Genomic DNA, 15,651 nt, shown 5'->3' with positions numbered 1-15,651 from the left:
AGAGACATGTTATTAATTACATTTTTATCTCACCCTTCATCCAAGGGACTTAGAGTAGTTTTCGTGGCTCCCTTCTCCTTTTGCATTTTATTCTAACAACAGCCCTGTGAGGTAGGGTAAGCTGCGATAGCATTCTTGGCCCTGTCACTCAGCAAGTGTCATGGCTCAGTGGAGATCTGAACTCCGCTCTCCCAGATCCTGGTCTGAGACTCCATTCACTACGCTACATTGGTAAATGGCCTCCCCATCCAATCCTGTTCACAACCCCATCTTTACCTCCTGGACTCCGCATCACAGATGTCCTTGTAGAAAGGTACTCTGTGACTTCTCATTGGGTAGGTAAGCAGGCTATCTGCAGAACCGGAGTAGGGTCTAGTAGGAAGAATCAGATACATTAATAGATCAGTGGGTTAGGAGCAGAACAAGAAACTTGACAGCAAATGAAATGATAGTTTTAAAAAAACAAAAACCTGGACATCTTTGAAATATTCAAAGTGAGTTTTCAAAAGGCACATGTCACGTTCAAGAACTGCATTCCGGGATGATGAAAATGATAGATCTCAATCAGTCTATAAAAGGTCAATTGCGTGTGCACCTAGTTGAAATTCAGATGTGGGCCATGAGGGAAGAGGAGACGGGATTTAACCCTGCAACTCTCAGTCTGGCTTTGCTAATTGAAACTGAGTTCCCCATATGCTAGTATTTTAAAGGGGGGGGACAAAGGAGACTTGAAGGTCATAACTCCCCCCCCTTTTAAATGTTCAGAAGTGCGGGGGGCTCGGTTTGGACCAGCAAAACTGATTAAGCCTTGAAGCTTCACATCACCTCTCCCCTTCACACGTGCCCCAATCCAAATTGCTGCCGTGCCTGCTCACTATTTATCTAATGACAGAGATCGGTGATCTTTATCATGTCTACTGGGACCCTATTTAAAATGTTCGAAGAAGGACTGGGAGGGGGACCTGGCAGCGACGGAGGAGGCAGAACACAAAGAGAAGGACCACACCCTCATCTGCTCCCCCATCACAAACTAGGAGTTCGCTTCATAGGTCCCTTCACAGGATCGGGGGTGGGGGAATCCCCCGTGTCCTTATGCTGGCAAGAGCAGCGCCTGGACTCTTGGGCGTTCCTCTTAAGCACACTGGCCTCTGTGAGGCTCAAAGTGCTGGGCCCATAACCTATGAAGGAAAGGTCAGTGTGCCTGTCTAGCTATCTAGTCTCTTTTCCAACGAAGTCTGGAGGCCAGGCCCATAGCTAGGATTTTTTTAAATTCGGGGGGCCTTTAAATAAGTCAGGGGGCACCCACACACACCCTCCTGCACACACCCCGAAGGGAGCGCCTGGGCTGGATCGGAAGTCGGAGGGCCTTGCCGGTAAGTCAGGGGGCCAGGCCCCGAGATGCCCCACAGTAGCTATGGGCCTGCGGGAGGCTGAGGCGGGGGACAGAACCATTGCTTCCCACACAGAGGAGTGCAAGAGAGTAGCACGTCACTCCCTTCAGCGTAGCTGCAAGTGAGGACAGGAGAAAAGGAAACCACAGCTGGGATCAGAGAGGGGAGCCACGACTGCAAGGGAAAGTGGTCCTTGCGCAGCACGTTTATTTACTCAAATATTTCTATCCAGGGGGAGCAAATGAAAACCCCACTGCAGCAATACACTGTGTTATATGAAAACATCGTCAAATCAAAATGGCAGCAGATGAAATTAAGAACATCGGCAAAATCCCCACAGATCATTGCCAGCCCAGCAGCAGCGACCAGTTGCAAATCGAAACAGGCAAAGAACCCCAAAAGTTCTTTGGAAGAGCACTGCCTTTGCCAGGCGCCTGCAGGCACACAACACGTGTGAGTGGTCGGTGCCTGGTGGTCATAAGTGGTTCTGGCATTTCTCCTCCAGGTAACGGCCTGGTTCCCAGACCTCAAGCATCAGTCTTTTGCCACTGCGATCCCTTCCCCAGTTACCGCCTCCCGTGCTATGGGGAGAGTGCTGTGTGGGAAAGGAGATTCCGCAAGCTTGCCCTCATCCAGCATCACTGTTCAGCTGTCCACACCTTCTTTTTAGTTTACAGACCGACCACTTCCTTCCTGTAGTTTTCTAGACTCAGGGAACTTATTTAGCTCCACACACTCCAAGCCTCTGTAAAACTATAAACACCAGCAAGGGAAGGTGGCCAACCACGGCGTGGGAAATTCCTGGAAATTTGGGGGCTGGAGCCTGGGGAGGGTGGAGTTTGGGGAGAGGAGGGAGCTCAGCGGGGTACAATACCACACGGCTGCCATTTTCTCCATGATCTCTGTCATCCAGCGATCAGCTGTAATTTTGGGAGTTCTCCAGACCCCACCTGGAAGTTGGCAACCCCACAGCAAGGCTGCTCTCTCCTTTATGGAGCAATTTCAAGCAGTTTATCTTATTTCAGTCCGGGGGGGGGGGAGTGCATTGCATTGCCCCTGTCCAGAGTGCTCACCAGTCCTCTTGCAACAAAGCTGTCCCCCCTCCCTTCCTTGGACTAGCCCTCTACCGACAACAACATCATGCATGTCAAATTGATGTCCGGGGGGGGGGGGAATATTGGCCCTACCACCTGCCTTTCCATGAATGCCAGCTTGTGAACATGGAATCTATGTGTGTAGGAAGGGAACGCATCCCCTGTGATTGGGAACACTGCTTTTCCCCAAAAGCTTCTGATCACAGAGGGACACGGCCAATGCCCGTACACTTCCTTAGTCATGTAGATTCCATGCTCAGGAGCCAGCAATCAGGGGTAGGTAGGAAACAGAGCTGTGAGATGATTTCCATGTGCATAATATGTCACCTGTAGAGGACAAAGGTCCATTCCACGTTGACATTTTAAAATTTCATGAGCTGGAGGCTCTGTGCCTTCCCTCTGCAGAGACGGGATGTACATCTGTTCTCCTGTAGCACCTCCCATCTTTAGACCCTTTTTTTACATGCGGAGTGGTTAATTCAGGAGTGGTTACATGCGGAGTGGTTAATTCATGGCAATGGAAACGTCAACTCTAGAAGAGCGGACCAGTTTTTCCCTGTTTACCAGTCTAAAGCCTTCACCATGAATGTATCCTTCCTCTGCTACTGGGTTATCCGTAGTAGTAGTAGATAAGAAATTTACAGTATGCAGCCAAAGGCCATCCCAATATAGGATTAAGAGCATAATGATAAAAGTATTCAGGCAGAATTAAGATCAGCATTAAAATACAAGAATAAATTAATGTTAGATTATATTAAATACAGTTAGGCTCAGCCATAGTAAATCTAATTAGCCAAGCCAGTTATAAATATTAGTATACAATAATATTATAAACATCTAAACCTAACTGTACTTAATCTTTATAATCTAACATTAATTTGTTCTTATCTGGTATCCCGTATTTTAACGATCTTAATTCTGCTTGAATACTTTTAGCATTATGCTCTTAATCCGATATTGTGACGGCCTTAGGCTACATACAATAAATTTCTTATCTACTACTACTACCTACTACTGGGTTACCAGTTACTCTGGTCAAGTCATGACTGCGGCCATCAGGGTCAAAATTGACTTCTGATGGCCCTCCCCCCCCTAACGGGGCCAATTTCCCTTCCCCCCCCCCCCAATGCATGATCTGAAATTCTCAGACCCAAGTCCCATACACCTTTCCCTCTAGTGTCTTTTGAAGATTTCTCGCTACATATTTTTGGGCACCAATCCCAACCTCTTTACCTGCCACTACTGAAAGCTGGGTTGTTCATGTATGTCGTCATCTTATGATTCATCTCCGACATGTTAGGGTTGTACATCTGGCTGCTCAGACATGATGGCATCCCACAACTTGTCCTGCTGGTGTAGCTGGTTTGGCGGTTCAGGTATGGTGATGTTGTATGCCCACTCTCCCAGACACTGCGATTGCAAGCTAGGTTGTCCAGATTGGTTGCCATCCTATAAATGTTCCCCGTCGAGCCAAAAGTAGCCCTTCTGAAAAGGCTAAAAGAAACCCTAAATTGTCACTGTTGTAAGATTTCTCCAAGGGTTGTATTTGCCATAATTCATTACTGGAATAGTTAATTGATAAACAGAGAGAGTTCCCCTTTCCCCTTGTGATGAAGGAGTCAAAATACCGAAAGCACCAGTGTCCAAATTGTGGAGGTGGTGCAGCAAGAATGCGCATGTATTAATAAGCAGCAGAGGGGAAGGAGATAAAATTCTCCAGATGGAAAGCATCTGAATGGAAAACGAACCCCCCATCTGTCTGTGCTTCCAGAGACAAGGCCAAATAGTTTGCAGAACTGCAAACTATTTTAATGATAAGGAGAGACAAGAGCCAAAAAAGACCGAAACTGTAGTCCCAAGCATACTTACTTGGAAGCAGAATAATCATTGGGGACTGAATCCAAGTAAATGTGTTTAAGATTAGATACATGATGGATAAAGGAGGATCTTTTCAACCAAAGCCAAACGGGGGGGGGGGAAGTGCAGGAAGCAAGAAGGCACCACTAAGAACAGGCCCAATTCAGCTAAGTCCTAATGAAGCTAAATAGACCAAATCAGTTGCAACTAACTTGCATCCCAGTTCTAATTGTAACAGTAGCTGGACAGACTTTAGCTGCGTTTGGGGGGTCCGTGAGCATAAAGGAAGGCAGAAGTTGGTGGGAATAAAAATGCCATAAAACCCCACAAGTCACGTTTCATGAAGCGAAAGAGTTCCGACAAATAAGGGCTCCACTCCAAGAATAACTGGATATTTGAAATGAATTCAGATAGCAGGGTCTGAGTTTACACCCATGGATACTGAAGGAACAAGTTGTGGAAAACTCAGAGCCTACAGCTTCCATTCTTGACAAACTCAGTGAAAGACAGATGGAGTCCCCAGGAGAACAGAGAAGGGTAAACAGTGAACAATTTTAACAAGTTAGCTGCTGAAATGCAGGTTATACTTTCTAGCAAAAGGAGTGGACGATACACAGTGGAGTCAAACCTAAAGAGCAGGAAGGTTAGGATTTAAAGTTCAAAATCAGAGGGCGGCAAATAAAAAGTAGTGTTTAAATCCAAAATAAGACAGTCACATTGCTGAGAAGGGTCTTTTAGGTGATAGGGAGTCCCAGGATAAAAACACCGGCAAGGCTGTTTGACGTGATGGAAAAACAATGCACCGAGAGATTGCGTCGTGTCTAAGACTCTGGAGTTTCACAGGATGGCAGTTGTAATACTAAATCCAGGTTTGCCTGCCATTTTTTAAAAGATGGCCGAGAAGGCAAAAACTCCGTGGTTCAGAATGCAAGATTATAGGACAGGGCTGAAGAACTCAAAATGCTGAGCCTGAAGAAGCAAAAACTAATAATGCACCATTTTCAAATACCTCGAAAGAAGGAGGGCAATTGTTTTCCCCCCTCTTGTCAAAATGGGGAAGGATAAGAAGTGGTAAGATTTATGTGACATCAGATTTAGGATCAGTATTTAGAACAGTTTCCTAACTGTAACCACAAGTAGTACAACGGCATGCTGCAAAGTTTCCGCAGCACTGGACATTTTAGAGAGAGCAGACGGAGCGTAATCAGGGATGTTGAAGACGCATGGGAGTCCCGGCCTTGTGATTCCTCTCATTTGGGACTGGGGGTCCCTGAGTGATGCACTGTGCGCAACTAAGACGTTGCTGGTCTGAGGTTTTATTCTGGGACGCTCCTGTTGAGTGTACCGTGTGGGTCTCGGGTCCTAACGCCTGATGCCATTGGAATTTCACTGTTCAGGACTTGGGGTGGATCTGGCAGAAAGGGGACAATGCCTGTCACTTCCCTCCTGGCAGGCAGTTTAAAACCAGGCTTGATGCCATGACATCGGTGAAGAGATTTCCTCTGTTTTATCAAAAGCGGAAGCCAGGGGACCGAGGATCCTGGTTTGGACTGGCTCTGTGGTACAGGCCAAGGGGAGGTTTGACATCTTCCTCCCGGGCCATTTCCCAGTCTCAGTTGCTTCCCTGCAGAGTTGCTGTTTGCCTTGGGAGGGAGGCAGACCTATGCTGTGACTACCCCTAATACTTGCAGGGCAAGTAAGGTTGGGCAGATGGCACCAGCTGGATGGAATTTACCCTCTTTGCCCCGTATGGTCCCTCTCCTGGGGCTATTTACCCATTTAAAACCCATGGGAGACCTCTCATGGTTTGTACTGGGTTTATAGCCAAGTCAGGTAATGGAGCCAGGCAGGGCTATTTTTGGGCAGGAACACACAGGAACAGAGTTCCGTCTGGCTCCCATGTTGGCCACACCCAGCAGGAACTAATTAGCATAATAGGCCACACCCAATGGCAGAAACTCATTAGGATTGGCTACATTAGGGGTGTGTGGCCGAACATGCAAAGAAGTTCCTGCTACAAAAAAAGCCCTGGGTTTTGACAATAAACAAAGTAAATAGAATAAGAAGCAAAAGGTGGGTGTGGCTGGATGACCACACTTCTGGTAACATGGGGGTGTGGCCTAATATGCTAATGGACTGTGCTATCAGGGTGTGGCCTAATATGCTAATGAGTTTCTGCTGTTGGGTGTGGCCTATTATGCTAATTTATTTATTTATTTATTTAAACAATTTTTACCCCGCCCTCCCCGTGAACGGGCTCAGGGTGGCTTACAAAGGGGCATAGCCTGCTTTGTTCCTGCTGGGCTTTTTCTACAAACAAGCCCTGGGGCCAGGACTAAGGACCCCGATCCAAACTGTGCCTCTCCAGTTATGTTGTTTAAAGGTCTGCCCCATCTCCACTCAAGCAGTCATGACCCACTAGTTACCTGTTGAAACTTAGACGTTCAGGTGTGCGGGGGCTCTGTTTGAACTGAGATTATGGTTCTTGGGGAAAGGGGGGCTTAAGCCTTCCCCCCCCCCCTGGGCCATATTCCTGCCCTGAAATGGCCCTTGGAAGCCACTAGTTGCCCTGTTGGCAGGATTGCCTGCTCTGGGTTGGGGAAACCCTGGGGATTTAGGGGTGAAGACGGAGGAAGGAGAGGTTTGGGGAGGAAAGGAACGTCCATGTAGGATGCCATACGGTCCACTTCCCAAAGCAGCCATTCTCTCCAGGGGAACTGATCTCTTTTGCCTGGAGATCAGCTGTAATCCCAGGAGATCTCCAGCAGTGTTCCCTCTAAGCTGAGTTGGTGTGAGCTAGCTCACAGTTTTTTAGCCTCCGGCTCACACATTTTTGTCTTAGCTCAGGAAGGAGGGCTCCAAGGCAAACTAATATATGCAGTAGCCAAATTGCTCGCTCACAACTTTCATGCCAAGTAGCTCACAAAGTAGAATTTTTGCTCACAGGACTCCACAGCTTAGAGGGAGCATTGGGCTCCAGTCACCCCATAGAGGCCAGCCACCTTACCTGTTGGGGAAGCTTGCTTGTATCCCATTGGCACATCTGTAGCCCATCAATACCTGTAAGTTTCCCCAGTGAGGCAAACAGCAGGTCTCTGAGGGTTGTTTCAGGCCTTTGAAACTGGGGGGGGGGGGTTCTGAAGCCGCTCTCCCCCTGTACATGCTAGTCCCAGTCTAAAACAGCCCGCCCCCCCACCGGAGAATCTAAATTTCAACATGGAATGGCCAGCACATGACTTCTTAACAGGACCTGCAAGCAGTGTAATGTGTAGTTGGGCCCTCAGGTAATAGATAAAGTAAAGGTAAAGGTTCCCTTGCTCGAAAGCCAGTCGAATCTGACTCTAGGGTTGCGGTGCTCATCTCAGTTTCAAAGCCGAAGAGCCAGCGCTGTCCGAAGACGTTTCTGTGGTCATGTGGCCGGCATGACTAACCACCAAGGCACACGGAATGCTGTTACCTTCCCACCAAAGTGGTACTTATTTATCTACTTGCAATTTCTTGCTTTCGAACTGCCAGGTTGGCAGGAGCTGGAACTAGAGATGGGAGCTCACTCTGTCATACGGCACACTCGGGTTTCGAACTGCTGAACTACCGACCTTCCACAGCCTGCAGTTCAGCGTCTTAACCACTTGAGCCACCACAGCTCCTGAGATACTGAGAGTCTTTTTCTGTATGAGATCCCAAAGAGCTGCCCCTTGGGAGTCCACAGCACAGAACTTGATGGACCAATGATCTCACCTGCCATAGGTGTATCTCCCTCCTTTCCTCATGTTTGTATCTTGCCCTTCCTCCAAGAAACTCAGGGATGACCCTATTCCCCCCCCCCTTATACATAACTTTGTGAGGCAGAGAATGACAAAGCCGAATGTAACCAGTGATCTTCATGGCTCAATCAGGATTTGAACCCAAGATGCTTCCAAATCCAAAACGCTATCCACTACACCCCACTGGCTCAGCTGCCTTATACCACACAGGCCAACTGCTGTCTCTCAGCTTCAGCATAATACTGACCTACCTTATAGGGCTGTTCGGAAGACGAGATACTGTATGCAAAGGGCAATCTGAATCTCAGCATTATTTATTATCGATTTTCTGACATGGAAATAGTGACGGGGAAAGCCTCCTCTGCTTCATTGCTGCATGTTAGGCAGCTCCCAAAGTGCAGAGGGGGAAAAGGCAGCTTTACAGTGCGCTACATATCTGTCACGTTCGTATCTTTCCCTTCACTTTAGGATCTTGCAGTGGCACACATGGTTAGCCTCACAACAATCCTGAGAGGTAGGTCAGGCTGAGAGAGAGACTGGTGCAAAGTAACTCAGTGAGCATCATGGCAGAGCAAGGATTTGCACTTGGGTCTCTCCAATCGAACCCACTAATCACTCTTATCGTGCACAAAGAAAGGTGCACTCGAACATCAGCCTTAGCTGCGGCGAGAAAGTCTGGCTACAAGAAAGACAAACGGCAACTGCGAGATGTTGCAACCTGCTAGGACTCGTTACCTGCCGGTGTCCAAGTCGGAACCGTGGTTTCCTTGGTGGCTGTCTGGAGTGGCAGCACTGCTTCCTGTGGAGAGGGAGTTGGACCTGTCGAAGAGGAGAAGGAGAAAGGAGCATATTTACATGATGCAGGCAGACCAGTTTCAAGCCAGTTTCAACTGTGCTTTGCACACGAAAGCCTACACTCTGAATAAAACTTTGTTGGTCTTCAAGGTGCCACTAGACTCCAACTTTGTTCTGTTCCTATAAGTGAACAAAGTTTGAGTCCAGTGGCACCTTGAAGATCAGCAACATTTTATTCTGAGTACAGGTTTTCGTGTGCACAAACACACTTCTTCAGAAGTGTGCACACAAAAGCTTACACCCAGAATCAAACTTTGTTGGTCTTCAAGTTGCCACTGGATTCAAAACTTTTTTCCTGTTGCTTCAGACCAACATGACTACCCTCCTGTTCCTCTAACTGTTGTCCTCAGCATGGGATTACTTAAAATCTACAATTCCCAGGACCTGTGTGGGTGGAAAGGCAGCATGTGGGCACCTTAAGGATGGAGGGATAGACAGTTGGATAGATGGCAACCCAGATCAGATCATCCATGCAACTATTGATGCCCTACATACAAGTTTCTCCCCCGGGACGAACAGTGATTCCTCGTGGTCATTGCTGGTCAGGACAAAGGCACAAGTGGGAAGCTTAGATCCACCTCCCCGCATGCTGAGGATCCAATAAAAATCAGGCCCACATGTGCTTGGGAATTAAGTCCAGAGCACAGAGTAAATCAGAAGGGACACGTGGGGGACACAAGGGCTTCGTAACATGCAGTTAAGCGGCTAGATTCATTTCACTGGAAATGCTAAAGACCAGGGCTTTTTTGGTAGAAAAAGCCCAGCCGGAACTCATTAGCATAACAGGCCACACCCAACAGCAGAAACCCATTAGCATATTAGGCCACACACCTGACAGCACAGCTCATTAGCATATTAGGCCACACACCCCATGTTACCAGAAGTCTGGTCATCCAGTCACACCCGCCTTTTGCTTCTTATTCTGTTTACCTTGTTTGTTGTCAAAACCCAGGGATTTTTAGTAGCAGGAACGCCTTTGCATGTTAGGCCACACACCCCTAATGTAGCCAATCCTAATGAGTGTCTGCTGTTGGGTGTGGCCTATTATGCTAATGAGTTCCTGCTGGGTGTGGCCAACTGGGAAGCCAGCCGGAACTCCGTTCCTGTGCGTTCCTGCCCAAAAAGAGCCCTGCTAAAGACTGAACTTGGGACTTCCTACATGCAAAGGAGGTGCTCTCCCCCTGAGCTCTCTCAAATTCCAGCACTCACCTGACCATCTCCAGCTCCGACTCTTCCTTTTTGGCAGCTTCCCGGGGCTCAGTTTGGGTACCAGCCGTGTTAAGACTGCCTTCACTAGAAAACGAGCCTGATCTGCCAAAGGGAAGAGAATGATGTAAGCAAATCTTGCTTGTTGAGATTGTAAGATCATAGGCAGGGACTATACTAGTAGTTTCATCTTTGTACAGCACCTGGATAGCACAGGCCAGCCCAGTCCTGTCAGATCTTGAAAGCTAAGCAGGGTCAGCTCCAGTGTTCCCTCTAAGCTGAGTTAGCGTGAGCTAGCTCACAGTTTTTAGCCTCCGGCTCTCACCTTTTTGTCTTAGCTCATGAAGGAGGGCTCCAGAGTAACCTAATTTATGCAGTAGCCAAGTCGCTCGCTCACAACTTTGATGCCAGTCGCTCACAAAGTGGAATTTTTGCTCACAAGACTCCACTGCTTAGAGGGAACATTGGTCAGCTCTGGTTAGCATTTAGATGGGAGACCACCAAGGACTATCAGGGTCATTGTGCAGAGGCGGGCAATGGCAAACCAGCTCTGGACGTCTCTTGCCTTGAAAACCCTACGGGGTTGCTGTAAGTCGGCTGCGTCGTGGGGGGGGGGGGGGGGGAGGACAGCACTGGATATGCTAAGCACTATATAAATAACCGTGATAGATGACAATGGCAAAGATAACACGGGACCTTAGAAGCAGAAGAAGCAAGCCTGCGGCGGTTCAGAGTGCAAGCTAGCCCCAGTTCAAGTCTCACCGTGTTTCATTAATCACCGGGATCATCTCTCATCAGCTGTAAAAGAATCGTACTGATTGCTCTTCCCTTTCTGGACACAATTCAAAGTGTCCTAAGTATTTCGGAAACAGGAGAATTTAAAGAACAGCTCGCTCCCCTATGAGTTGACCTGTGAATTAAGACACCATCTGCAAAGGCCCCAGAGGTGAGGAGAGTGACGACTATGAGCTGGGCATTTTCCACAATCACTCCTCGAGTGTGGAACTCCCTCCCACCAGCTTTCCGCAGGGGATCTTGTTTATTTTGGCTGCTGAATTCAGACCTTATTCACTTTGGCTCTGATACTGTTTCTGTATTGTATGGTGGTTGTTTATTTGGAGAAGGGATTGGCATGAGTGTTTGTGTTGGCTTAAATGATTTCCTTTTTCCCCTCTGTATCAATTGTTTCTGTTGCTAAGTGTGGTTTATTTAAAGTATCATTTTAACAGATGGTTTTAAATGGAAACTCTGGATTAAAAGGTGGGGCATATTGTGTATCGGCAAGCTATTCCAGACCTGTAATAGTGTGTGGGATGTTTTTAACCATTTTTCAATGCCAAAATATTATTTATTTATAGCACTATGAACAAAGTCTGCTATAAGCCTTATGTGAAAACACCCTCGAGTTTCTAGCAACACTAAACGGCCAGCCAAAATGTTTCTATAAAGGCAAGATTTCAGCCTGCTCCCATACGTTTCTCAGGATGGAGATAGTGTCCTGATTTCCCCCTCCCCAGGAATTTCTCTGTTCCCTGGGATGTAACAGAGACACATCCTGCAACTGCATGTACTAAATTACTTTCACCATTCCACAGTTAAGAAGGGTACATCTGCCCATCAATCTCTGATTTTGATATATTTACTTCCTTCACTGTGTTTCCCCCCGGGATTAAACCCAAACAAATGGTGACCATATAAACTAAGCCTGTTATTCCAGTTTGGCCCTTGCATCTGTCAAACAACTTTATTATGCTGTATGCTAATCTGCTGCTCACCCTCTACCTATAGACATGGATGGGCAACTTCCATTACAATGTATCTGAAGACGTGTGCTTTGCACACAAAAGCTTATCCTTTGAATAAAACTTTGTTGGTCTTAAAAATGCCACTGGATTCAAACTTTGTTCTGCTGCTTCAGACCAACATGGCTACACCCACCCATCTAAGTACTAAGGGAGAAATTTCCCCATTGCATCCCAGATGCTTGCATCTCTGGGACATGGTGAGAAGTTGGAGGAGGGGAGAGAGATCGGAATGTTGACTATCAGCTGATAGTTGGCATTCTGATCCCTCCCCTTGGGAAACCTCTTGCCACTTTGGAGGGGGGGGGAAGGGATCAGAACACGAGGTGGGGAGCTCAGCTGCCGTGCGGCAGGTTCCTACCTTAGGCTGCACTATACAGCTCTGCTGTATGCAGTGTGAAACCAAGAATGAAATCCACATAATACTTTTATTGGGACTCGCCCACATTTTATTAAGACCCACGTGTGCAGTGTGCCCCATTCTTTTCTTACTTTGCCAGGTGAGCTTCCACTTTTTTGTATTCTGTCTCACTTGGGCTCTCACATGTTTCTTCTTGTTGTGCGGTTTTCCCCTCCAAACCAGAGGGAGACCTGTAGGACAAGAGATCGATTGAACGTCTCAGGACTGACTGGCCTGAACTTGTTATCATAATATATAATGCTATTCCGGTCCTGAATCAATACACTGCGAGATCTGTCACTCACAGGCTGTCTTCACCCCCCAGGGTCTTCCTAGAGCTCGTTGCATTGACTTTGCAACGGGCTTTGCAGCTAGTTACCAATAAAACTGTTTGTGGCCCTTCTTCACTGCCCCACCCCCACTGGCAGCCCTCCCTCCCATCACCAGTAGGCCAATGTCCCTCTTCTCCTGTACCTTTTCAGGTCAGTGTCCTGGTCACTGCTGACAGTGGTGGGCTCACTGTATCTCTCCTCCACTGTATCTCTAGCAAAAGAGTGAGACCTGTCAGAGACAGAAAACAGCTTAGTCTTAGATGACCAATGCAGATCAGTTCTGTATCGCAGCGGTCTTCAACTCGTGGCTTATAACGTCCAGGTGGACTGCTCAGTCAGGAGCCCCTGTAGGACCATCATTATTTTTCCTGCTTTGAGGATGGACACTCGCAGGAGGTCCAGGTGCAGACATTCCTCTTGCCTTGCTTTTGTTTTGTATACCTACTGAGAGGAGGAGCAGGACTGCCCTGCCTACCCTCTCTGCCCTCCTCTGACTCCACTCTCTGCAGCACTCTCCCCTGCCCCAGCCCTCCAGCTGAGATACAAACGGAGGAGAATCAGAGTTGGTTTTCAATACCCCACCTTCCTCTACCTTAAGGAGTCTCAGAGCAGCTTACAATCGCTTCCCCTTCCCCTCCCCACAACAGACACCCTGTGAGATAGGTGGGGCTGAGAGAGCTCTGAGAGAACTGGTCCAAGGTCATCCGGCGTGCTTCAGATGGAGGAGTGGGCAGGGGTCATTTCGCAGAAAAAGAGGTGCAGGGTCTCATTTGCATAACTCATTTGCATGTGCCACACCCCCTGACAAAGGGCAGGCATGAAAGCATGCCTGGGTTCCTTGCCTGATCGGGCAGGAGCCCACGTATGTTTAGAATGCCTTTTTCTCCCTTCCCCATCTGCGGAAGGGAAAGAAAGGCATTTAAATCCCCCCCCCTTTCCCTGAGTTTCTCTGCAAAAGCGGAGAGGCTCAGGAGGAAGGGGGGGCATGTCTGCCCACCTCCCCTTTCCTTCTCCAGCCAGCCCGCCACAGTGGGCAGGCATTTAAATCCCCCCCAGGCATTTAAATCCCCCCTTCCCCCGAGTCTCTCTGCAAAAGCGGAAAGGCTCAGAGGGAAGGGGGGCATGTCTGCCCGCCCCCTCTCCCCTTCTCCAGCCAGCCTGCCACGGCGGGCTGGCTGGAGAAAAGGAGAGGAGGGCAGGGAGGCAGCGGGGGGGATGGTGGCAGGGGGGCGCCCCAGGCTTTCTACTGCCAGAGCGCAGCTCCGCCGTGCTCCGGCAAGAAATGACCCCTGGGAGTGGGTAATCAAACCGGGTTCTCCAGATTAGAGTTTGCCACTCTTAACTGCGACACCACCATTTCCCCATCCATCCGCCATGCACGTAGTTCTTACCGGCTTGTGGCAGGCTGGTCCTCTGTGATTCTTGAACTCAGGCTCCCATATTTTATTTCTTCGGAGCAGGTCCCCTTTTCTTGATATGCAGCATATCTGACAAGGAAGAACACAATTCCAGAGGGGTGGCCATGTTAGTCTATTGTAGACAAATAAAATAAAATGAAACAGAAGTCCAACAGCAAGACTAACAAAACTGATTCTGGCATCAGCTTGTATGAATCGGAAACAGCCAGTGAAACTTCTAGTGGTGCACACACCACCTCGTATCTTGGTAGGATTGTCAGCTCTGGGTTGTGAAAGACCTGGAGGTTTTGTGGGTGGAGACTTCAGCAGGGCACAGTGCCATAGAGTCCACCCTCCAAAGCAGCCATTTCTCCAGGTGAACTGATCTCTGTTACCTCTAGGGGCCACATGACACAAGACACTCAGATGTCAGCCACACAGTCCCTAACGTTTTTGTCTGCATGTTTGTTTTACAAAATGCCCTTGGGAAGACGGCAGATTAAAAGTGAAGACCTGCTCAGTAGGGTCTCGTGCCACAGTGGTTGGAGTGCAGGACCAGGAACTGGCAGACTTAGGTCCGAAGCCCCATTTATCAAGACACTTGACCTTTGGGCAGTCACTGTCTCTCAGACTAACATAACTCTCAAGGCTGTTGTGAGGATAAAATGGAGGAAGGGAGAGTGTGGCACGCTGTTTGGGGTCCCCCAACAGGGAAAAAAGCCAGGGTAATATACAGAAGACGAGTGAGTTCTTAACCCCTTCCCCTTGTGTTGTGTTTCTAGTCAAACCACACATGTATCCTGTAGCTACTCCTCTTTGCTCTGCAATGTATCTTTTCCAGAGCAAAGCCACTGAGGAATAGGGTTGCCATTCCCGCCATGGGGGCAGGGGTTTCCCCCCGCTTTCTGGGGCCCAATCCGCTGCTGCCCAGCTGGCCGGGGGAGAGCCCCACCCCAAAGAGCCCCTTTGTGCCCGACGTGCCCAATGTGATAATGTCAGCCAGAGGTGACGTCATCACGCCAGGCACATCACACGGAGGACGCTCTAGCATTTGACTAAACACTCTATGGTGACCACAGAGTTTTTGGCCAAATACTAGAGCGTCCCCTGCATGACGTGCCCAGTGTGATGATGTCACTTCCAGATGATGTTATCACAGCGCAACCATGCTTGGCGCCAGGGGTCGTTTCGTAGAAAAAGAGCTAGGGGAACTCATTAGCATAACTCATTAGCATATGCCACACACCCTGACATCACCGGAAGTGTGTCATAAGGCCACACACCCCGCCCCCAACGGTCCCGTGAGGGGCCCGGCGGTGGACCTGCAAGGCCGGCGGGAGTGCAAGGAAGCCCCCCGAAGGCCCTCCCTGGCCCCAGGCAGGCAGGGGTGGGGAGAGGCAGGGAGGAAGCAACTTACCCTCCCTCTTCTCCTGCCTCCTGGCTGAATGAGAACCGGAAGCGGGGCGGCCTGAAGCAGGGGGCGGGGCTTCGTCATGTGCCCCGCCCCGTACCTCACCCGGGGGAACTGCGATCCCCCGCGATCCCCCCCCCCG

The 15,651-nt window shown here is 48.9% G+C and overlaps 1 protein-coding gene across 4 annotated transcripts in view; it reads right to left on the bottom strand.

Annotated features, from left to right (window-relative positions):
• The window catches only part of LOC107118210 (zinc finger protein 185-like), a 38,407-nt gene that overhangs the window by 11,528 nt on the left and 11,228 nt on the right, over window positions 1–15,651 (bottom strand). For 3 of the 4 annotated variants that reach the window (XM_015420502.1, XM_015420503.1, XM_015420504.1), the window contains 7 exons: window positions 14,093–14,188; window positions 12,844–12,930; window positions 12,462–12,560; window positions 10,171–10,272; window positions 8,842–8,925; window positions 3,719–3,979; window positions 277–372 (listed from right to left, as the gene is read on the bottom strand). In XM_015420502.1, the coding sequence (XP_015275988.1) occupies window positions 277–372; window positions 3,719–3,979; window positions 8,842–8,925; window positions 10,171–10,272; window positions 12,462–12,560; window positions 12,844–12,930; window positions 14,093–14,188 (825 nt within the window). The remainder of the gene's footprint in view (window positions 1–276; window positions 373–3,718; window positions 3,980–8,841; window positions 8,926–10,170; window positions 10,273–12,461; window positions 12,561–12,843; window positions 12,931–14,092; window positions 14,189–15,651) is intronic. The other variant, XM_015420505.1, reaches the window with a different exon arrangement.

This window comes from Gekko japonicus, unplaced genomic scaffold, assembly GCF_001447785.1.
Source record: "Gekko japonicus isolate JY-2015 unplaced genomic scaffold, Gekko_japonicus_V1.1 scaffold507, whole genome shotgun sequence".
Lineage (NCBI taxonomy): Eukaryota > Metazoa > Chordata > Lepidosauria > Squamata > Gekkonidae > Gekko > Gekko japonicus.
This window is presented reverse-complemented; position numbering and strand designations above follow the sequence as displayed.